Source organism: Ictidomys tridecemlineatus, chromosome 6, assembly GCF_052094955.1.
Source record: "Ictidomys tridecemlineatus isolate mIctTri1 chromosome 6, mIctTri1.hap1, whole genome shotgun sequence".
In the NCBI taxonomy this organism is placed as follows: domain Eukaryota; kingdom Metazoa; phylum Chordata; class Mammalia; order Rodentia; family Sciuridae; genus Ictidomys; species Ictidomys tridecemlineatus.
This window is the reverse complement of record NC_135482.1, coordinates 202,520-226,388: the sequence shown is the minus strand read 5'-3', so window position 1 is coordinate 226,388 and position 23,869 is coordinate 202,520. Positions and strand designations below refer to the sequence as shown.

Sequence of the window (23,869 nt, the reverse complement as noted above, 5' to 3'; positions counted from 1 at the left end):
GTCCTGGCCCCACTGCTGGGGGCGGGGGGACATGCTTGGCGCCTACCCAGCAGCCCCTCTGTCCTAGGTGAACGGGGTGAATGTGGTGAAGGTTGGACACAAGCAGGTGGTGGCCCTGATCCGCCAGGGTGGCAACCGCCTGGTGATGAAGGTCGTGTCTGTGACCAGGAAGCCAGAGGAGGACGGGGCTCGGCGCAGAGGTGAGGGCTGAGGTTCGTGGGCTTTGCCTGGACTCTCCCCTGGGTTCTGACCCGAGCCCTCTACCTCAGGCCCACCTTCCTCTCCCCAGCCTGGCTCTGGGCTACTGAACCTGGGTGAACCTTGATAGATGGAGCTCATTCAATGCTCGTTTGTAGCCTAGGTTGCTTTCCAGGCTGGGTGTGAGCACCCTGGCCCTCCACCTGACCTCTGACCTCTGACCCCAGATTGCCCCCTCAGATCCCTTCCCCCCCTTTCCTGGAATCCCCAGCTCCTGGCATGGCAGATCCCTCCTTCCCCGACTCTGCCAGCAGCTGCCTGGAGGCCGGGGTTGCTATGGCAACTGTGAGGTTGACGCTGCTGCTTATTGTCGGAGGGAAGGGGGAGGCGGCACCTGAGGGAAGAGGAAAAGCGTCTTCTCCCGGCGCCGCCGCCGACACTGCACAGCCGGGCCCAGGAGGCCTTGCCACCCGGCCCAGCCCAGGCCTTTGGCTTGGCTGGTCACACCCTGGTTCTCCAAGGGCAGTGGCCACCAGGCCCCTGGGGGAGCTCTGGAGCAGCAGGAGCCAGCCTGGCAGGAGACCCTCCCAACCCCCATCCCATGGCGCCAGTGCCCCCTCACTGGGTCCTCAGAGCCTGCAGGGTGGGTACTCAGACGAGAGCCAGCTGGCACCCTGACCCCCACTGGTACCGTTAACTGCCTTCTGAGGCCTGGGCTCTGGGGATCCCGAGGGCCCCAGAGGCCCCCAGCACCCCAGCCCCTGCACTCCCTGAGCTCCCCACGCCATGAAGAAGTTTGCATCCAGCCGCAGCCTGAACAAGATCCTGGCTCAGTGCGACTCATCCTCACGGGAGTACGAGGAGATCCAGGCGGTAGAGCGCAAGTGGCACCTACACCTGGCCACGCCGCGCCGCCTGCTGCTGGACAGGAGGTCCAAGGCCTCCCTCTTCTTTGCAGCCCCACCCCCCCCAAAGAGGGCTCCCAGCACCACACTGACCCTGCGCTCCAAGTCCATGACTGCCGAACTCGAGGAACTCGGTGAGCACTGCGGTGGCCATTGGCTGAGGTCACAAGGCCCAGAGGGGTGGGCCGAGGCTGTGTGGGAGGCTAGGGATGCTGAGCTGGGGCTGAGGTCAGGCAGGGACAGTAGGAAGGACCGATGATGGGTGTGGGAGCCGACAGAGTGCTGGAGGGGTGGGTGCCTGTGGGGCCAGGGCATGGCATGTGGAAGGGCTGGGCAGTGGGGCTGAAGACAGACATTGGGATAAATTGGACAGATGGCAGGGGGCACGGTCTGACCCTGCAGCGTGTTCGCACATGTATGCATGTATATATGCATATGCTGCTCCTGACTTTCCACGTCTCACTCTGACTTTGCATCTGCATTTTTTCCAAGTGAGGAAGGAGGAGTGGTTGGGGAACCTGGGTGTGTTTCTGGCTCTGCCAGGTCCTGGCTGGGTCGCCTCTGTGTGTGTGTGTTACTGTTGCACCTGTATGCATGGTGGTCAAGTGAGCCTCTAACCTCCAAGGCCTCTGTGAGCACCTCTGGCAGGTGGTAGGATGGGGCTTCATGGACTGGGGGGTGAACAAGAGTGTGTTGGGCTTGGGTGGGCAAATTGCAGGCACAACCCCAGATCACCCAGCTCGGTCTGGGTGTGTACTCATTAATAGCCTTGTTGTGAGCATGTTACCATAGACATGATCACGTCCACACATATGTAACCTTGAAAAGCTCTGTTGTGGGCAGGTCTCCCCTGCATGACCATGTCTTGCGTGTGCAACCTTATTGTGGTCATGTGCTGATGCAAAATGCTGTTGAGAGCCCTGTTGTGGTACCTCCCAGCAACAGCAGCCCCGCCATGAGCACATTCAACACATGTGGCGGTTGATGTGCTCTTCCCTTCCAGTTGGAGCCTAGTCCCTATCCTAGGCTCTACTCTGGCTAGGGTCATAGAAGAAATCCTTCCTCTGTCCCCCAGAGATATCCCTGTACCAGCTCATGGACTGGGCCCTGAGCCTGTCCTGGACACAAGCTTGGCTGTCCTATTCCAACAGGCACTCTTGACTGTGGTGTAGTTCAGTGTGGGAAGCAACTACCCAGATAGACTGGGCTGACCTGGTCGGGATTTGCTTTGCCTAATACTCTGGATAAAATAAAACGAACACACACATATACAGACAACTCAAAAAAAAAAAAAAGAAGAAGAAAAAAAAAGAAGAAAGAAAAGGAATCCCCAGGTCTCAAAAATGAAGAGAGAAATCAAAGCCAGTGGAGTCGGGGAAGCTGGTCCTCCTACAGTCTATGATTGGGAATTCTGAAGCCCCCATACAAACTCAGATCATGAATGGGCTCCCTAAGGAAAGAGCTCCAGTAGGATAGGGCCCTGGGCAGTAGTGCATTTGTTTTGACCCCAGGATCCTTTTGTAAGGCTTTGTAGCCAAGAGAGCAAGCTTGAGCCAGAGTGATGAGTGGCCCCCAAGCCAGTCCATTCCCTGTGAACACAAGCTTGGAAATCGAAATCTTCAGCTCTCCTGGAAGACACAGCTGGCTGTGGGTCTGTGAGAAGTGGGAAAGCTGGAACTACGCACAGGAGCTAGAATTAGCACCAGAAGAACTCGAAATCAGAGGAGTATGAAAGAGAATAAAGTAAGATAACAGAATTGAAAGAACTAAGGAAAGATAAGAAGACAGAACAACAACACAAAAGAATAAGCACATTTAACAAACATCCATGAAGACTTGTTATGGAGACAAAAAAATATAGTGCCAGATTAAAAAAAAAAGTCTGTGGCTGGGATAAACAGTATACTAGAGCCAGCTGAAAAAAGAAACTGAAGGTAAGTGTGAGGAGATCATTTAGGGGATGGAGGCAGAAAGCAGCTAGGAGGAGGAGCCCAGCACCTATCTGTTGGGAGTCCTAGAGGGAAAGCACAAAAACAGAGGCAATATTCAAACAATAAATAGCTGAGAATTTCCCCAAAGTGAACAAAGATGTGAGACTCCAGTTGGAAGAAGTTCCAATCAGGGAAATAGAAATAAATCTATGTCTGGGTTGATCACAGTAAAACTTCAGAAGACCATAGACAAACAGAAAAGTCTTAAAAATCACCAGACAGAGAGAGACAGACAGGAGAGGAGGGAGTCGTGGCTGAATGACAGGCTCTGGGTAGCAGCAGTTGGAGGCACAAGTCCTTGGAGGTACACACTTCTGGGCTCAGGGTCCTGTGGGTCTGTGGTCAGTCACAGAGCTGACCTGACCCACATGGGTCCACCAGCCAGCACAAGGAGGCAGTTGGGTCTGGCTGGACAGCAGGTAGAATGGGTGAGTGCAGCCACTTGTCAGAGGCTGCGTGTTTGGTCTGCACAGATTGATTTGGGCAACCTGAGCACTGTGACCCAGGGAACCAAGGACTCTGCACTGTGAATATGGAATCACTCCTCCGTCTGGCACGGGCTTCTCTGCTGAGTCCACTTGTCCTGCCTTTGTTAAAACTCCTGAGCTGCTCTGCCTACAGAAACAGTGAGTGGAAGAGGCAGGTCTTCCCCTCTGTTCTAGAAGCCACAGGGAAAGGTTTGGGTTTGCTCTGCAGACTTTGGTGGTCCCGAGGAGCTCACTCATGGCATCCGGCTTTCCTGATCGGAGTCTAGGGGAAGACAAGAGGGCAGCTTAGCCCAGAGCCTCTGCCTACATTTTTTAGCCTAGGATCACAGTTTCTTTTGAATCTGGACCCAGATTCTTCCTGGTTCTGTGTTCTGAGAAGGGCTGGAAAGCCAGTGGCTTGGGGAGCCACCTTGCGTCCAGAGGACAGCTGTTCTAGGAGCAGCCACTTGTGACCAGTCCCCTCTGGAAATCCACGGTTCGTGGAAGCAGGCCAGCAGTCCAGGTCCCCAGGTGCTTGAGATGCCATTCCCAATCCAGAACTTGTGCTTTTAAGAGGTGGACCTGAGAGGTGAGGGGTTGCCAGCGGTCATAACCCACATGTCCTGCCCTCACACGGCCGGGAGCCAGCAGCCCTCTGACTCTGGGATCCTTCACCACGACCTGAACACCTGAAGGGGCTGCAGCTCATGCTGAAGTGGCTCCTGCCAGGTGGAGCATGAGGCCAGGTCCTGCCGGAGGACGAGGAGGAGGAAGAGGAGGAGGAGGAGAAGGGGGGAGAGGGGCTCCTGGGAGTGGAAGCTGGTCCCAGGAAACGCAGGTTGCAGTAGTGGGCAGATGTGGGGGTGACAGGAAGAGCAAGAGGTCGCAGAGGAGGAAGCACAGAGCACTCCCAATTCCTTTCCTTACTGGGGTTTCCTCACCCGAGACTCTGCTTGGCTTGTCCTGATGTGAGTGGGGCCAGAACTCAGTGGAGACCCCAGCTCTGGGGGAGCTGGCAGGTCCCAGCTAACTTCTGTTCATTCATGGCTTTGTTAGGAGAAATTAGTTCCCCGTGATCACTAAGTTCCTTTTTCTTTGTGGTGAGAGGTTGGGGTAGGTTCCCTGCCCAGTGTCCCTGTCACTGGCCTGTCTGGAAGAGGTTTCCCTGCTGAATACGCTTGTCCTGCCTTTTGTTAAAAACTCCTTTGGGGGCTGAGGGTGCAGCTCAGTGGTAGAGCACTTGCCTAGCATGGCAAGGCCCTGGGTTCCATCACCAATCACACCCCCCCAAGCCCCCGCACACTCAAGCCCTACTTTGCAAAGAATGCTCAAGGGTAACTATCAATTTCAGTGGACTCTGAAATTAAATTTTTGGGGGGATTTTGCCTTTTTCCTAAACAGACAGTTGACTGGACCGAGTATGGTTTAGTTTTGTACATCATTGTGTATGGTCATGTCTGTACATACACATGCACATGCACATGGACTCATGGGTATGCATGTGTGTGCATGTGTGAATGGACTTGTGGGTGTGTACGTGTGCTCATGTGTGCATATGTGAGTGGACTTGTGGGAGTGTGTGTGCATGGTGTGCATGTGTGACTGGACTTGGTGTGTGTATATGCATGTGTGTGCATATGTTCCTGCTTGTGCTGGTTTTCTCCTTCTTGTTTTAGGCCACATATTAACCAACTGGCATTTGAGCAGATTTGTGCTCATGATAAGGAGGAGGACGCCAGGGGTGGATCTGTGAGGGCCTGGTTTGGGGGAGGTGGGGTTTGTAGATATGGGGACAAGGAATTGAATGTGGAGAATGGGCCCGCGTGCCATGGGATAAAACCTGCCTCTTATTCCCTTTGCTCTGTTTCTTGATTCCAAGCCTCCATTCGGAGAAGAAAAGGGGGTAAGTCATCTGCTTGTGTCCCCAGGCCCAGCCTTACCTCACGCCTGTGGGGAGCACTGGTGTATGAGACTCCAGTCCAAGTCTGGGTGGTCTGGCGTCCTGGGCACACCCAGGATTCTCCCGGGGGATCTGGTAGGGGCATGGAGAAGGGCTAGGAAGGATGAATGGGGAGTCCCTAGAGTTGTGACCCTCTGGGATATGCTAGGGAGGCACAGCCATGGACCCTAGGACTCAGGGGAGCTGGGGAAGGTGGGAGCTGTGGAGGCAGCCTGGTGGAGAGGAGCTAAGGTAGTCCCTGGTGGAGGCCACTGCATGTGCCACGGCCCAGAGCTGGAGAGAAGAAGGGCTCTGGGGGATCCCGTCTGGAGTCGGAGAAGCTGGGTGCCTGGGCGGTGTTAGGATGGGGGTGGGGGTGTTTGCCTCTAGCTGTGTTGCATCTTTTTGCAATCCTCTAGGGGCTGCCTCTTCCTGGGTTGTGGGCCCTGCTCCTGTGCTGGTTGTTTGCAGGGCTGACTCAGCTGACAGTCCCTTTAGAGCAGGGATCTGGGGTCCCCTGCCAGGCTGTTGACTTTGCTACCCCCTCTCATGCCCCATCCTAGTATCCTTTCAAGCTTGTATGTCCAGCCTGGCTGTAAGGGACAATATCCACGTGGCAACAGAGTCACTTGGGCCTGGGTACTGAGGACCAGTGTCTGATGAGCTCTTGGGCCTGGCTTCTACCGCTGCCTCCACTTCTTACACAGGGGGAAGCCAGGCCCAGACGGAAGCCTAGTGGCCCTGTGGCCCCGTGCATGGTATCTATAAACATCCTCTGAGTACCTAGCATCCCTCCATCCGCTCTGTATCCACTGGCCCCCAGCCCACTCCTCTCTCAGGACCTGCAGCCCTGTGCTTCCCCTGCCCCCAAGTCTCCTGGATCTGTTGTCCTTTCAGGTATTAAAAATAGATGACAAAGCCTCTCCTCCAGGACTCCTTTCTGTGCCTTTGGGGCAGACAGACAAAGCTACTTCTGGGATATTCTGGTTCTGCCATCCAGTGATAGAGTTGGGCTTCCAGGGTGCTGTAGCCTGTGTACCTCTCCCAGCTGTGGAGGAGCTGGCAGGAGAGTTGTCACACTACTTGGGCCCCAGCGTGTCCTGCCCCACACCCAGATGACCCATGTAGGTGGTTGGTGGGAGTGCCTGCACCTGGTTCCTAGTGGGCTTCATTTCCTTTTTTAAGTATCAAGAATAATTTATTCAAGAGTGTGTTTTCTAATTTGGTTGGGAATTTATCCCAACCTCATCATCTTTTTGTCATTTGCAAAATTTGGGGGGATTAAACCAGAGATTGAACTCAGAGATACTCAACCACTGAGCCACATCCCCAGCCCTATTTTGTATTTTATTTAGAGACAGGGCCTCAATGAGTTGCTTAGGGCCATACCATTGCTAAGGCTGGCATTGAACTCACGATCCTCCTGTCTCAGCCTCCCAAGACACTGGGATTACAGGCCTACACCATCGCGCCCAGCCATTTGCAGAATTCTTGATTTTTTTCCTTTTGAAAGTAATTCTCACTTGGCCTCAGCACCTCACCTCATGAGCCATAATAGTTGCTTTGCTATACTTTGTGTGCACACTGCTTTGGGTCCCTGGGACTAGGTTCTCCCACAGCCTAAGTGGCAGCACATCTTGCTAGGAGGAAGGGCTTTCCACCCTGTTTACTTCTGTGGTTTCTAGATGGTGCAGCAGTTGACTACCCTCTTATTGGGCCTGTGATCTGGGAGAGTCTCTCTCTGTTTCGGTTTGCTCCTGGTAGGGTGAGGGTGATAATGGCATCGTCTATATGCTGGCTGTGGGAGATAAGAACCTGCACATGCTGGATATCACCAAGGACTTGTTAACACAGGAAGGCGATGGTGATTTCACCTTTGAAAGGAAATTCTTCAGTCCACTTCAAAAATAAATGGGAAGATCCCTCATCTAGTCATCCCTGGTCCGGGAGCCACTCTGGGGGTTTGTGTTGGGAGGAGCTGGTGAAGGCCTGCACACAGCTGGGCTCAGGAGACAAGGTGCCTTTTGCCTCTGATGGGCACTGAGTACCTGCACTGGGCGAGTGCAGTCATGGGTCCCTCTGCAGGGATTCTCCCTGAGCCAGCTGCATGGTGCCTGGCTGTGCTTGGGCCTGTGGTACCTGGTGAGGGCCCCGACTCTGGGCAGTCAGTGTGCAGCATAGGTCTGGCCTGGGGGCGGTGGGTACCGGACACTTCAAGAAGCTGCCAAGGGGTGGCCGGTGGAGCCAGCAGGCGCGACTTGAAGCCACAGCTTGGGGCTGGAAGGAGCAGGAGGTGTTCAGGATGAGCATGGGAACTCTTCATCAGGGGCATGTGAGAGTGGAAGCAGGCCAGGGCCAGTGCCCCCCACCCCAGGGTAGGCCTAGGCCTTGAGAGATGAATAGGACCTGGGGCTAGGAAGCCTGAGGGGATGGGTAGGGTCCTGTGAGGCCACCAGAGGAGAGGGCCTGTGCAGCTGCCAGGTAGACTCAAGTGCTCCCCCAGCCCCTCTGTACCTGAGGCTGGCCCTGAGCAAACTCTGAGATACAGCTGAGTGGCCACCTCCCCATAGCTCTGTGCCCTCAGTCATGTTAGTTGGACATTTCCAAATTCTTTTAAAAACACTTCACTTTAATAAGGACGGCAAACAAAGATTTCCTTCTATTAACAGACTCGGAGAGAGGCCGCCCGGTACATCTGCTCCATGTGGGTCTCCCCTGCTTCTCTGGTGCCCACTGCTTTCTGAGGGGCTGGGGAAGCCCCTTCAATGAGGAGGGTCCTTTACAGCCATCCTGCTCTCCTCTTTGTTTCTTAGCACCCACCGTGGCTGGAACTGCTTCTCTTTGGCGTAAAGGAGGAAGACTCTTTGACCTCTTCATGTGTACTGAACCGTTTTTAGATCCCCAGCCTGAGCCTTGTGGTCAGGCTGTATCCCCCACATGTGCGTTCATTGATGATTTTATCACCTGTTTGAGCCTCCTGTGGACACATGCTTTACATCAGAGTCTGTCACAGGGCTGTGGTCCCACTAGGAGCAGCTGGCCTTGGCTGAGGCCATGGGCCAAGATCAGGCCCAGGACAGAGGGGAGGCAGGGAGTAGGGGCTCTAAATGGTTCTACCCCCCACCCGTGTTTCTTCCCTTGTTGCCAGAGCGGCGACTCCTGGAGTGTCCAGTGTGGCTACTCCCCAGGGGCAGGTGGAATCTTGATGATAGGCTGGGGGGCTGGGTTTGGGAGCATGAGGGGCTGGTATGGGATACAAGATGTAGTCCAGGCTGTGAGCCTTGGGCAGTGAGAGGCCTGAAGATGGTTGGGTCCCAGTGGCCGTGGTCAGCACTAGGGGTCAGGTGGGCCTGGGGGACCAGAGGCAGGTTGGGGGCTGAGGTGGCCTCTCCTCCACTGCAGAGAAGCTGGATGAGATCCTGGCAGCTGCGGCAGAGCCGGCACTGAGGCCAGACATTGCAGACGCCGACTCCAGAGCCGCCACGGTCAAGCAGCGGCCCACCAGCCGGAGGATCACCCCTGCTGAGATCAGTGTAAGCCGCCGCCACCGCCGGGTGGGATACGGGCTCAGAGGGCCATGCTCCCTCTTTCTTGGGTCTCCTCTCTGGAGTGGGAGAAACACCTCAGAGCTTTTTGGAGACTCTTGGGACCACGTCAGGCCCCAGGATGGCCAGTTTATTACCACTGGGTCTCCTGTGGCTGAGCCTGCCTCCCTCCCAGCCCAGGCAGCTTCTGTACCACTCTAGGACCACCAGACCCCGGTCCTGGTGGAGGCTGCCACAGAGCATGTCCTCTCCCTGACCCTTCCTGGCCTCCCTGGCACCTTCTGGACTCTTCCCCTCCTCCAGACCGTGCCTGGGACCTAGACCCACCATCGACACTGCCACTGTCTGCACTGCCCACACAACCTGCTACCTGCGCATCGGGCCAGATTTGATTTCCGGCCCAGGCCATGGGTACCAGTGTTTTGGAGGGTGCATGGGGTGTCTCCAGTCTCTGGCTTAGGTGGAGGAGGGGTGGGGCTGAATGGAGCACTGGGGGCCTTCATGCCCTGGAACCTCCATGTTCCCCCCTCCCCGACCCCCACAGTCATTGTTTGAGCGCCAGGGCCTCCCAGGCCCAGAGAAGCTGCCGGGCTCTCTGCGGAAGGGGATTCCACGGACCAAGTCTGTAGGTATGGCTGGGCTGAGGGACTGCATGAGGCTGGGAGGGATGGGGCTAGGCTGGGTGGATTCAGGGTTGGAGGATGCTGTCTCTTCCCACCCGTGGCTGGGATTTTCAGTTCCGAGTCCCACCTCTTCCTGCCCAGACCAGGGGTCCCATTTTTGGACATAAGTATGTCTGTCCTTCCGTGAGTCCAGGGACAGGCAGCTGGAAGAGACTCTTGAGATTTCTTTCCTGGTCTGGTGCCCACTGGATTCACCACTTCTGTCCACTGGGCAGCATCCCTCAACCCCTGGGTACTGCTGGTCTGTCTCATGTGCACTGGGTGCCCCCAACACCTGTCCACTGCCCTGTCCACTGGGTGTTCCCCTCCATCACTCTGCCTCCCACTAGCACCAGTGTCCTTGTCCCCAAATCAGCTACCTCCTATCCTGGCTGCTCCTCTGTAGCAAGATCCAAGCAAAGGTCCAGCTTGCTGTAAAACAGTCTCTCCTAGGACCTGCTGCACACCCACCGTGCGATGCGCACGCTCCTCCACCTCACAGCCACTTTTCCTGGAAAGGCCTCCTGGATTGCCCTAAGCCTGTGTCTGATGAGCTTTCTCCACATCTAAAGGGAAACTACTCCTCCCAGGGATCTCCCAGGGCACATACCACCAGGCATCTTCTTACCCCTCCACCAGGTTTCTTGGATCCCTCCGCAGTGAAGCTTCTCCCAGGGTTTGGGCACAGTGCTTCCTGGCCCTCCCTCCTCCAGCCTGCACCATTCAGTCCCCAGGCCCTAACCCACTAACTGCTCAAGGCCCAGCCCTCCGCATCTTTTCCTTCTACCTCTTGTCCCCTGGTGGCCTCATTACTGCTCCTCCTTCACCGCACCCCATATGTGGCCACCTCCTTGACCCCAGGCAGGACTATATCTCCACAGGCATTCAGTCTCCCTCAGCTGCCTACCTGTGCATCTGCCACCCACAGAGCTGCCCACTGTCCATCCACCTACCTGTGGAGCGCCACCAAACCCCAAAGCTTCCCTGCCCAGCACAGGGCAGACACAGCATTTATGCATGTGTCTATCTCATGCTCTTGGTGACCATATTGGGGAACGTCATTTATTTTACTGAAGCAAAGGGTTCAGTAGATTGACTGGCTGAAGGACACACAAGTGTCCTGCCCATTGCCTGCTATCCATCCTCAAGCCAATCAGCTGCCCAAACTCCAGTCCCTCACCTTCCCCCAGGAGCCCTGCCTACTCTAGGTTGAGCCTGGGCTGGATCTCAGGCTCAGGTGGAGAGCATGGGCCCTTCAGTTCCATGTGGGGTATCAAGGTACATATGGAGCTAACTGGGGAGCTCCAGCCACCCTGGGGTGCCACAGAAGGTTGGTGGCAGTTTTGCGCTTAGAATGCAGGGTAAGTGGAAGTTTCCAGGGGACAATGGGGAAAATTGCTGACAGATGCCAATATGTAGAAACATGGGTATATGGAAAGGTCCTTCATGAATTGCTGAGAATCATTTCTGTAGATGGGAGAGTCGTGGAAGAAGGTTATTGAAACTGCAGCTACTTTGGAGCCAAGAGGTGCTTCTTTTTGCCCTCACTGGCCTAAGCCCTGGGGGTTCTCTATGGTTTCTTTCTTATCCTCTGCCTCACCTAATAATTTGGATGGGCTGCCTCCTCACATGTCTCAAGCTTTGCCCAGTACAGGCCCTATTCTTGCACCTGGACCACAGCTTTGTTCTCATGACCTCCAGCCCCCTCTCTGCCCTGACATCCATCCCTCTGGCAAAGGAGACTTTCTGCAGTAGAGTTATATTACTGTACATCCTTTAGCTTAACCCTTCGTGGACTTCTGATTGTCCCAGGGCCCTGGGCACCAGCACTGGCCCCCTCCATTTCCACCTCCCTCAGATCTGGGTCTTTTTTTTTTTTCATATTTATTTTTTAAAAAATCCAGAATGGATCAAAAAGAACAATCTCAAGGATGTAGGTGCCAGATGCGCCAGAGGGTAGCTAGAAAAGTATGCCTTAGGAACATTAGGGATTTAAGAACTACCTTATTTTAAGCTACCTAACATAAATAGCTTAGTTTTCCACTGACCAGCTTCCTCTGTCCCACCTATTACAACTGTAGCACAGCTAGCTCTCTTGCACTGCAAGGCCTCAGCCGAAGGACCCCGAGTACACATCGGCTATTACAGCAGTGCTCTAGATCTGGGTCTTAACAGTCTTGCTACTGTCCTCCTGCTCTCACTCTGCCTGGTCAGCCATCCAGTTGCAGGACTGACCACTGCAGGTCCAGCCCTGTGCATCGCTCTGTAGGCCTTGAGCCTCCTGGCAGGCCTGCCACCTCCTCTCACTGGTGCCTACTAGACTCTCTGAACAAGTGATCTGACAGGTGCTCATTTTGGTCCCTTGCTTTTAGTTGCCAATTTGATCATTGGACTGGATGGTCAGGCTCCCCCAGACTCCTCCTTGTGTCCTGTGTGGCCCTGGGCTCATGGTGCAACCCTTAGAGCCCAGGGCCCTCATCTGCTAACATGGAGAACACCTGGTGCCTCCCCAAGGACGACTTGGGCTCACCAGTAGGCTGTTCCTGCTTGAGCTCTAAGTGGGTACACAGGGGCTTCCCAGCAGCGGCCGACAATGGTAGATCAGACCCTGCATCTTAGGCTAGGAAATGCTCTTGCTATGATTGGGGCAGAGAGGATCTACTTTGCCCAGATGGCATCAGAACAGACTCCCATTCTGTGCGAAGGCAAGTGACTTTTCTTCACCTAACGCAGAACTTGGCATGCCATTAGCATTAAGTCTCCCTTTTTCATCCTCACATGTCACTGCCGCCTCTACGCCCTCGAGGTGCAACTGTTCCTCCTGGGGAGCTTCATCTAGTGCAGTCTTGGGGGTGTTCATCCTGTGTGCATGTGTCGTGCAGGAATGCAGCTGGGAGATCCAGACCAACTGGACACAGACTCTTTGTCCATCAGTGCGAGGGAAGACAGACCTAAAAATGATGATACTTGGCCACCTTCCCAGGGTGCTGCTACCTGTCCGGCCCAACACTGTAAACATTAAATGGCCCTGTAATGGGCAGAAAATCCTTCTGAAATGAGACTGAATTCCTAGAGGTGACTGGTAGAGCTGGAACTCAAGCCTAGCCTGCAGCAGAAGCCCACCTACCCTTGTTATACCTGACCTGACAGAGCCATTACACCTGCTGGTCAGAGGCCTTGCTGATGACATTGCACTGCAGTGACTGAGGGAGGATTTAGTCAGAGCAGGCATCCTATCTTTTAGTGACTTCTTACCCTGATGTGTCTAACACAGAGCATACCAGATGTGGTGTGCTGGTGTGGAGCTGCCTACCCCTCAGGCTGGGCCACCCAGCATGTGCAGCCTCACTGGACATACCTGTGGGTGTCCACATTATGTCCCAGAGTTAGGAGGTTGTCAGGTCTTAGTTAGAATCCTCATGGCATCTACAGGTAGGAGGAGGGGGTTCATTTTAAGGTTACATAAGCCCATGAGAAAACAGGTTCAGAGGGCCTGGCCTGGGATTACACAGCCAATAGGGGCTAAAATGGAAACATGCCGAGTGCTTGGCCTACACATACCCATCCTCCTTCCACCAACCCTTACTGAAGTCCAGCCACTGTGGTTATGTCAGCTGCCTCCTAGCAGCCCCTCAGGCCCATCCATGCCCTGCCATCCTTCTGCTGGATGTGTGGTGCTCTCTGCCACAGTCCTGTCCCTTATCTGCAGCAGTGCTGTGCCCCCACCTTTGGTGGCCCCCAGGGCCAGGCACAGGTCCAGCCTGTTCCATTTGGGGTGTTTCGGAGCCTACCTTCCTCAGTTTTGCATGGGAGCCCTACCCCTACAGGCCTCAAGTGTCCTCTTATGGTCTGGTTTTTACCTACAGGCATGGCAGATTTGGGGCCCAGGCAGGGAGGGCTTAGGTTCTGTCCCAGAGCCTTTTTCGTGGGGCTTTCCTTCACCTGTGGCTGAACTTGAAGCACTCTCCTGGGCCCTAGCCCTTCCTACCTGTGCAGGGCTGGGTATCCCAGGATGAGCCCAGACTGGCCTCTCACTCAGAGTCCTTGCTGTGGGCTTCCTGAATCATCCCTGATGCCCTGCTGACCCTGACCCGCGCTCCTGAGTGGGATGGACTCTGGGTTGGACCAGCCTCCATGGGAGGGGGCGCCGCAGTCCCCAGGGGTGTCTCTGAAGGCACAGCGCCCAGGGCAGTCTCACCAGACCCTTCCATCTGCAGGGGAGGATGAGAAGCTGGCGTCCCTACTGGAAGGGCGCTTCCCTAGGAGCACATCGATGCAGGACTCTGGGCGGGAGGGGCGCGGCATCCCGCCCCCGCCGCAGACCGCGCCTCCGCCCCCGCCAGCACCCTACTACTTCGACTCGGGGCCGCCCCCTGCCTTCTCACCACCACCCCCGCCGGGCAGAGCCTATGACACGGTACGCTCCAGCTTCAAGCCAGGCCTGGAGGCACGCCTGGGGGCGGGGACAGCCGGCCTCTACGAGCCCGGCGCGCCCCTGGGCCCACTGCCCTATCCCGAGCGGCAGAAGCGCGCGCGCTCCATGATCATCCTGCAGGACTCGGCGCCGGAAGCAGGCGACATCCCCCGGCCCGGGCCCGCAGGCACACCGCCTGAGCGCCCGAAGCGCAGGCCTCGGCCACCCGGCCCCGACAGCCCCTACGCCAACCTGGGCGCCTTCAGCGCCAGCCTCTTCGCGCCGTCCAAGCCACAGCGCCGCAAGAGCCCGCTGGTGAAGCAGCTGCAGGTGGAGGATGCACAGGAGCGAGCGGCCCTGGCTGTGGGCAGTCCTGGCCCAGGCGGAGGCAGCTTCGCCAGGGAGCCGTCCCCGACGCACCGCGGCCCCCGGCAGGGCGGCCTCGACTATGGCTCGGGGGACAGCCTGGGACTGGCGTTTGGGGGCCCAGGCCCCGGTGCGGGCCCTGGCAAGGAGCGACGGCTTGAGGAACGGCGTCGCTCCACGGTGTTCCTGTCAGTGGGTGCCATCGAGGGCAGCCCCCCCAGTGCTGACTTGCCATCTTTGCAGCCCTCACGCTCCATAGATGAGCGCCTCCTGGGGACCGGCGCCACCACCACCGGCCGCGACCTGCTGCTCCCTTCCCCAGTCTCTGCTCTGAAGCCATTGGTCAGTGGTCCCAGCCTTGGGCCCTCGGGCTCCACCTTCATCCACCCACTCACTGGCAAACCCTTGGACCCTAGCTCACCCTTGGCCCTGGCTCTGGCTGCCCGAGAACGAGCTCTGGCCTCACAGGCACCCTCCCGGTCCCCCACGCCCGTGCACAGCCCTGATGCAGAACGCCCTGGACCCCTGTTTGTGGATGTGCAGGCCCGGGATTCAGAGCGAGGGCCCTTGGCCTCTCCAGCTTTTTCCCCGAGGAGCCCAGCCTGGATTCCTGTACCTGCCCGGAGGGAGGTAGAGAAGGCCCCTAGGGAGGAGCGTAAGTCACCCGAGGACAAGAAGTCCATGATCCTCAGCGTCTTGGATACTTCACTGCAGCGGCCAGCTGGCCTCATTGTTGTGCATGCCACCAGCAATGGGCAGGAGCCCAGCAGGTTGGGAGCTGAAGAGGAGCGCCCGGGCACCCCAGAGCTGGCCCCGGCTCCCATGCAGACTGCATCGGTGACAGAGCCCCTGCCTAGCCCCCGGGCCCAGCCCCCAGGCAGCACCCCAACAGACCCTGGACCAGGCCAGGGCAGCTCAGAAGAGGAGCCAGAGCTGGTGTTTGCTGTGAACCTGCCGCCTGCTCAGCTGTCCTCCAGTGATGAGGAGACCCGGGAGGAGTTGGCCCGCATTGGGCTGGTGCCACCCCCTGAAGAGTTTGCCAATGGAATCCTGCTGGCCACCCCACCCCCTGGCCCGGGCCCATTGCCCACCACGGTGCCCAGCCCGGCCTCAGGGAAGCCCAGCAGTGAGCCACCCCCTGCCCCTGAGTCTGCAGCCGACTCTGGCGTGGAGGAGGCTGACACTCGAAGTTCCAGTGACCCCCACCTGGAGACCACAAGCACCATCTCCACAGTGTCCAGCATGTCCACCCTGAGCTCAGAGAGCGGGGAACTCACCGACACCCACACCTCCTTCGCTGATGGACATACTTTTCTACTCGAGAAGCCACCAGTGCCTCCCAAGCCCAAGCTCAAGTCCCCGCTGGGGAAGGGGCCGGTGACCTTCAGGGACCCGCTGCTGAAGCAGTCCTCGGACAGCGAGCTTATGGCCCAGCAGCACCACGCCGCCTCTGCCGGGCTGGCCTCTGCCGCCGGGCCCGCCCGCCCTCGCTACCTCTTCCAGAGAAGGTCCAAGCTGTGGGGGGACCCCGTGGAGAGCCGGGGCCTCCCGGGGCCTGAAGACGACAAACCAACTGTGATCAGCGAGCTCAGCTCCCGCCTGCAACAGCTGAACAAAGACACGCGCTCCCTGGGGGAGGAGCCAGCTGGTGGCCTGGGCGGCCTGCTGGACCCCACCAAGAAGTCACCCATCGCAGCAGCTCGGTGAGCAGGGCCATATGGGGAGGGACCTGTCCCTGTCTCCTGTTCCTTCTGTCCACTCACAGGCTCCTCTGTTCCTCCTCTTTCTGTCCCATCCCACCTGTCCCACACCCCAGTCATCCATCTCTTGTCTAGTCTTGCTTTGTTCTCTGAGATAGAAGGCTCTTTAGGATTGCTGGTCTCCATGACCCTGTTGGTGCTGGCCATGGGGCTGGGTCCATGAGACCAAATGGGGCATGAGCATGTCCAGGGTTTGGCTTTGTGTCTGCCAGCTTATGCCTCCACTCCTGTCCTCATGGGTGGTGTGGCTGCCCCAGGAAACTGGTGCCATCTGTCCTGGACTGCCAACTGCTTTGCTTCTTTTTTTGAGGCCTGGAGCACACTGGCACCTTTTCTTTTGGGAACCAGCCACTAACTTCCTCTTTTCTGCCCAGAAACATTCATCTCATGGTACCCCCTTAGAGCCCCTTAAACACAGATTCCTGTGTGGGATTTTTAAAGTGCAGTAAGAAGATAGGTGGGGTCATACCATCTGCCCTCCCACCTTCTCCTTCCCTTTCTTGTTTCTCTGTCCTGCTCCCCAGCATGGAGCTACAGGGAGGGGCTGAACTGGGGGCTGGGTACCACTAAAGCTATGGCCACTCTGGTCAATCCCTGGGCTGGCCCTCTATGGGCCACATATGTGCTGGATCAACTGGCCAGCCTCTCGTCTGTCTTTCTCAAGCTGCTTTTGCTTCTGCCTCCAGGTCCCCTAACCCCAGGTTTGGGCAGGATGCTCCCTCCTGAACTCCTTTCTGCTCTGAAGACCACCTGAGTGGGCTCTTTGCTGCCAGGTGTCGGAGGCAGGAGTCCACAGAGTAGTGAGCCATGAACAGCTTAGGGACTGCAGGTTTTACTCCTCCATCTTACCGTCTTCCAGTTCAGTATCCAAAACTGGCTGGAAGAATGGAAACTTGGGGAAATGGGAACTTGGGAAGCTCATGCTGCCTCTCCTGAGTGGCCCAGGTTCCATGCTTGTCATCCTGAAGCTGGCTCTGGAGGCTTCTACTCTTTCAACCTCTTCTGATTCCCAGCCAAATCTGAGAGCCTGCTTCCAGCAGTGCAGTGTGTAGGGTATCCTGGGAGTGGATGCACAGGGTGTGGACCAGTCAAGATGAGTACCCTGTTTCCAGGCCTCTGTGCAGGACAGGAGGGGTCTCCTGACCCAGCCCTGTCCTCCTTCTCTGCTTCTGTTCCTCTCGGTCTCCTGGTCTCAATGGAAGTAAAAGCCACTTACAGTGCATGGCACGGTGTCTGGCCCTGTACAGGCCATCAGGAAACATTTGTGAGGTGGATAGATGAAGCCACATGCAAGTGCTGTCTTTTGTGGTTTAGGATGAATTCCATGGAAGGACAGAGAGAGGGGCTCAAATCTATTGGATGTGCAGCTCCTGTAGTTGGGCTCAGTGAGCCCAGTCCTCATCCTGGGCTCTGGTAGTAGGCAGCAGGGCCAGATCCAGAAGCTTCTGGCATGTTCCTTCTCTAGATTCATGCTCCTGTTGTGGTCCTGGGATTCTCCGTAGGTGGGGTAAAGTTCTCTTAGCCTGTGACTCTGTGTTTTGCTAGGCCTGGGTGCTTTATGGGGTGGGGAAGGCAAGGCCAGAATACCAACCTTCCGTTGGTCTGCAGGCTGCTAGAAAGTGGGCAGCTTTTCTTAGTAGTACCTGCAAAGTCCTGTCCTTTGCCTGGCTTCTAGTGGCCGGGCTTTTCCAATGGCTCATTGGCTAGTCATGAGTGGGGTGGGGGTGGGGGAGCCAGCCCACCTGGCAAACAGGAGCTGAGGCTGAGGGGAGGTTACTCTCCTGATAGGAGAATCAGCTGCTGAGCAGCCCTAAAACAGCAGGCCTCCCTTGTGTTGTGGCCCTTGCCAGCCTCAGCATCCTGCTGCTCTGCCTGACATGGGCTTGGAGCCCTCAGATGACCCTGCATCTCCACGCTCACCAGGCCACATCTCAGCTGTTTTCTTGAGCAGGCCACTTAGACTCTCAGACCTTCTGTCCCTTACCTGTGGAAGGGGTCTGGTAATGATGGGAACTCCAGGCTGCCCTAAGGGTGGGCAGGCTGAAACATGGAGCAGGCACAGGGCTGGGGCAGGATGGGTCCTCACACCCGTGAGCTAGTGTCACCTTCACCCTCTCGGACACCCAGGCACCTGGGCAGGCACTGAGGTTAAGTGTTGGAGGCGTTTGTGGGAAAGTTAGCCTGCTCGATGTGGCTGGCACTAGAGAATGTCCCATCACATTGTTTCATTTTCACAACCATTCTATTAGATGGACAATAATATACTCTCCATTTTCCAGACCATCAAACTGAGGTTCCAGAGTCACTCCATCCAGTAAGTGTGGTGTGTCTGACCCTAGGTCCATTCTCTGTCTCTCGTAACCTGGAGCTCTGCCCTTAAGCCCCTCTTGATGACAGCACTGGGGTGAGGCTCCGCAGTCTTCTCACACACAAGTGGACAGCATGTTCACTGCCTAGCATGGACTCACATGCCTGCACATGTCAGATGTATGTGTAACAAACAGCACTCAGTGTTGTCTGCTTGCCCAACTGCACTAAAGTACCACTGCTCTGGTTCCTGTCTCCTCTTGCCTCTGCGTTCCCTTCTGTTCTGCTCACTCGTTCTTGAGCTCCTCCTTGCTGTCAGAGCTGGGGAAAAAACATAGCCCTCTGAATTGGGCCCCACTACCCACCACTTCTGGCTGCAGGCAGGGGCCTGAACACAGAACATCTGTGGCCATGTCTGTGTCTGATCCTATTTTGGGCCTGGTCTTTTGCATGGCCCATCTGGAGTGCTTTTGAGAGAATTGTCCAAAGTGTGGGAAGTTCTGACATCCAGGCATGACTGCTTCCTTCCCAGGTCCTATCCTGGCGGAAGTCCTCGGGCAGCAGCCAGAAACACCTTCAGGGTCACACCATGTCCCTGGTTCCTTGTGTGGTCCCTCAGTTTCATCTCCCAAACCCATCTCTTCCCTCCCTTGGTGAATACCACAAGGAAGGAAGCACCTCTTTCCACTACCTTCTACAGGATGACCCAGTCCAGGCTGTGATGTTCTTCAGCCACGGGTACCCAGCAGCCCGAGACATTTCTGGAGTTAAGCCATTATGTATATTATGAAACCAAAGTTCAGGAATTTGAGGAAAATGACCAGATTGTACTGGGCCACCCTTGATTTTTATGTGACAGCTGGAGAATGCATTAGCCTTGGTCTGCCTCTGAGAGTCTAGGACTGTTGGCCTCTAAGACATCCAGCCTGGGTCATCCATCTGCTCTGTGTACTGCCTTTAGGCCTAGCCCTGCCAGACAGACCATTTGTCTACTGGGCCCTACACCTGGCTTAAGCTGCTTTTGCGTGTTGATTCAGACCTGATTCTGAGCTCCACAACTGGCGGTGGGCCCCTTCCCACCTGTCTATCTTGAGGCCTATACTGTCTCTGAACTCACTTTGTTTTCCAGGGCCCATTCTTGGACCTAAATCCCACATGTGGTCTGAGACCACAGCAATCTCTGTTCTCCTTGGTTATCAGTTTACATCTGTCTGACCCTTTTATCTGGTTTTATAGAAAAAGTTCGCAGTGAAATAACTTTGGAAACACAAATGTGAAGTTTCTTTGTGGCATTACTTCTCAGTGGCCCCCCCACCTTTTTTTGTGGTCCTGGGGATTGAACCCCAGGCCTTGTGCATCTGAGGCAAGCACTCTACCAGCTGAACTATATCCCCAACCCTTCTCAGTGTCTTTTTTTTCTTTTTTGAGAGAGAGAGAGAGAGAGAGAGAGAGAGAAAGAGAATTTTTTAAATATTTATTTTTCAGTTTTCGGCGGACACAACATCTTTATTTTATTTTTATGTGGTGCTGAGGATTGAACCCAGCGCCCCGCGCCTGCCAGGCGAGCGCGTTACCGCTTGAGCCACATCCCCAGCCCCTTCTCAGTGCCCTTTGATCAGCTCTGTGGAGGAGGGCACAGCATGCCGTGTTCTCCAGGCCTGTTAGTGTCATTGGACCTAACAGGAGACACGCTCTCCTCAGGTTGGCTACGAGGTCCTGCCTACTATCCTGTCTGAAAGGGATCTGGACAAAGCCCTGCCTGCTTGAGTGGTCACCATGGCAGGTGCCTCGAGGATAGCCAGGCACTGGGGCTAGGATGCAGTGTCCCTGCAGGCCATATGCAGGTGTCCGTTTCCAGATCCCTGAACTCTGCTGGGGAACAGAAGTGGGTCACGGAGGATGGGACATAGTGACACTGGGGCCTGTCAAGCTGGAGCTGTGAACAGGTCTGTGAGGTAGGAGTGAGGCATCTGCAGAAGAGACACATCCAGAAGTTCTGGAGTCCTGTTGGGTTCTGTGCTCCTACTGAGGATTATTTCCCTTAATGAGGCCCCCAGATCATGAGGCTATAGGCCTAGTCCTACCTTAGGTGAATGCAAAGACAGAAAGCCAAAGGTGGAGGCCAGACCAGAGCGTGGACTCTTGGTACCCATGGATTGACAGAGGTGAGCCAGCCTGGGTGGAAGATGCTGCATTATATTCCTGGCTTTGCACCAGGTACCAGGAGTCAAGCACAGTGAAGAAGGGAGGGGCTGGGGTTCAGTGCTGGCCTGTCTTCCTGGCATAAAGCCCTGGAGTCAATCCCCAGCACCCCCCAACAAAAGGTCCTGGGGTGATAAGCCTGGGCCAGAGATGATCAACGAGGAGGACCTAGGGTAAAGTTAGGAACTGGTGACTCGATGGGTGCAAAGAGGGCGGAGCTGCCAGTGGCTCCTAGGCTTCTCATGTGGGAAAATGGGGCATTAATCACTGAGCTGGGGTGGGAGGTATGTTACCAGACCCCAGTGGGGGGGGGCTCATGTGACATTCCTGGGCACATCAGCCATAGCAAGCAGCGGCCCAGAGAAAATGCAGAGTATGAAGAGCAGGAAACAGAAAACCCATCCAGGAAGAGACGGAGGAGAGGGTGCCTCTGAGGGACATGGATGAGCAGGTTAGCAAGGGGGTCCTGCTGCAGCTTTGGGAGCGGGAAAAAGCCTCACTGGCCAAGAGTCACTGTGGACAGTGGACAAGATGCAGACATTGGTGGAAGAGACCCTGGGGGCTGTGGATGCTCACTGAGCAAGCTGTCCTCTGGAGCAGGCTGTGGGCTGTGCCTCGTGACTTGTTGTGGCCCAGAGCCCTTTGGGAGGGGGCAGGTGTTGTGAGGTGGCTATGTAGGGGTTGGAGCCCCACCAAGGGGATGGTCAGACAGCCACGCATGCCAGTGGACCCAAACGGGCTTGCTGGAAAGTCAGATGTGGACACTGCTGGGGTCCCTGCCCTGGGGACAAGGTGGGCAGCACTCACCCCCCAGAAGAGAGCAGAGTACACACCCCAGCCCTGTGTGGTGAGTCACGCCCTCCTGTGTCCCGAGGCGTGTGTGGGAGGGGGTGGGTGTGTGACCGGCCCTCTCCCCACTCCCAGCCCAGCGCTCCTCTGGGAACCTGGAGCCAGCTTGCCCTTGGCCAAAGCTTCCAGGTCCCTCTGCCAGGCAGGAGGGCTTCAGTGCTACCAAGACAGGCATAGCTTCCTCTGTCCTCCTTGACCCTCCTGGGTGGGGTCCGGTGGAACCTCCTCCTGCACTGTACTTGTCTCCACTGTTCAGCCAGCGTCCTCCCCACCCCTTGGGCTGTATACTTCTGAGACTCCAGGTACACCTGGCATCACAACCACACAGAAACCTCTCCCTTGGGATGGGACCTCTGACATGTGGTGCAGGTGCTCTGGACAGGGTCGGCGAGTTTGGGGGTGGGAGGCAAGGTGCATATTCCTGTTCTACTCCTGTATGAATAACCCGTCTATCCACAGGTATGATTTCCTCATAGTCTCAACCAGCACTGTACACACAATCACCACCCCCAGGGAACCCCAAAGTGTCAGTGGCTCCCTCAGGCCAGGCACCATAGGACCAGAGAGCATTTCTTCTGGTGGTTTTGCCTGTTCCCTGTGGCCACCTCTGGTGTTTCTAGGGCCCTTCTCTGCTGCGGGCCTGGTCTATCCCCTTCAGGAAGCTCTGCTTTGGGTCTGAACAGCTGGGAGGAGGCAATAAAAACAGGCTGAGGAAGAGACAGCCAGTGGATGGGATGTTAATGAGGTTAAGTAGGAGAGAGAAGTCTCCAGAGAGGGGCTGCCTTGTCCACATGGAGATGAAAGATGAACCCACTTTAGGGAGAGGAATGAGGAGGGGCCATGCAGGTGCAGGACAGGCACTGGAGATTTTGTGTGGTTAAGACAGTACCAAAGGGGAACTCCCACCCAAGGGAGGACTCCTTAGGCCAGCCTGGGGTGGGGGATGACAGAGAGAGGCCAGTCGGCAGAGGGGATGTCAATGGATTACACCACCAAGTGCCAGGTGCCTGCTAATCCACACTGCTCTGCACTGCATAAACAAGAACACGAGAGAGCAGCCCCTGTGCAGGCCAGTCACGGGTGCACTCTTATCTGTCAAGTCCACCTGCACTTTCAGATCCCACATAGGTGCCTCCTTTCCCCCAGCACCTCCAGGGTAGCTGGGCCCAACTCCCGAGTCCCTCCCTGCACAGGGTCTCTGGTAGGGGTCCCTGCACCTGGCTGCCCGTTGTGTGGTTGTGACTTGGGCCGTGTGGGCCTGGCCTGCTAACACTCTCTCTCATTGCTCTCTCCTGCCCATCTGCATGTGGCTGCTCTGTCTAGCTGCGCGGTGGTCCCGAGCGCCGGCTGTGTAAGTGAGCATGCCCATCCCATGCCTCTTACAGTCCATGTGCTGTGCCTAGCTGCCCAGGTCTGCTCTGCATGGCTGCGTGGGGCTTTGGGGCCACTGGAAGCTCCTGAGGAATGGGGATGTGGGAGTGGGTTTGCTCTGCTGCAGTCACCCCAGGCAGGCCTCCTGTCATGGTCAGGATGAGGTAGGGCTAGAGGTCCTGGGTCCTGACAGGTGAGGAAGTGAGATGCCATCCGTTCTCGTATGTGTCTGCACATGTCTGCTTGTGAGCCGCTGAGCTCCTGCCATGGCTGCATGTCTGCAACCTGAGTGGGTACCATTGCTGTCATGCACTGTCCTGTGCAGGGAGGCTACCTGTGTGTTGTGGTGTGCTGCGTCCTCAACCTGCACACACTACCCCGTGTGGGGGTGAGCCCCTCTTGGTGTTTGTCTTCAGTCATGGACCTGTTTAGTCTTGTACCACTGTCAGCCTTTTCCATGACTCAGCTGTCCCTGAAGCTAACCAGGTTCCCTGGGTCTCCTCAGGGCAACAGAGCTATATAGGGGGAGTGGTGAAGGCTACTGTCTTGAGCCTTACCGTCTAAGACACCTGTGGATGGTGCCATGCCCAGAGCCAGTGTCGGAGGCTGGAAGTGAAGGGGCAGCTGGCTCTCTGCCATGAGAGGCTGTCTTCTTGGTCCGCTGCTCTTGGAGCCTCCATGAAGTAGGGGAGGAAGGCACCAGTCTTACTGCTCTAGTCTAGGGGTCCCTGAGAGCAGGACACTGGCTCTGACCCTAGGGGCCAAGCAAAAGGCTTAGGATAACCGTGGGATATTCTCCCCAGCCCCAGCCCTCCTGGCCCCTTGCCCCACTCCCCCCTGCCCGCCCCTTTTTACTTCACCCCCTCAACTGGCCCTGACCCCCTCTCCCTCCG

The 23,869-nt window shown here is 56.3% G+C and overlaps 1 protein-coding gene across 9 annotated transcripts in view; it reads left to right on the top strand.

The window, feature by feature from the left end:
• Nucleotides 1-23,869, top strand: part of Shank3 (SH3 and multiple ankyrin repeat domains 3) — a 59,618-nt gene that overhangs the window by 30,485 nt on the left and 5,264 nt on the right. For 5 of the 9 annotated variants that reach the window (XM_078052464.1, XM_078052461.1, XM_078052459.1 and 2 more), the window contains exons 18-23: nucleotides 68-200; nucleotides 1,157-1,237; nucleotides 5,441-5,464; nucleotides 8,903-9,033; nucleotides 9,590-9,674; nucleotides 13,925-16,190. In XM_078052464.1, coding sequence (XP_077908590.1) covers nucleotides 68-200; nucleotides 1,157-1,237; nucleotides 5,441-5,464; nucleotides 8,903-9,033; nucleotides 9,590-9,674; nucleotides 13,925-16,190 — 2,720 coding nt within the window. Of the gene's footprint in view, nucleotides 1-67; nucleotides 201-1,156; nucleotides 1,238-5,440; nucleotides 5,465-8,902; nucleotides 9,034-9,589; nucleotides 9,675-13,924; nucleotides 16,191-18,526; nucleotides 21,010-22,928; nucleotides 23,867-23,869 lie in introns of those variants that run through there. The other 4 variants (XM_078052466.1, XM_078052463.1, XM_078052467.1 and 1 more) reach the window with 4 other exon arrangements.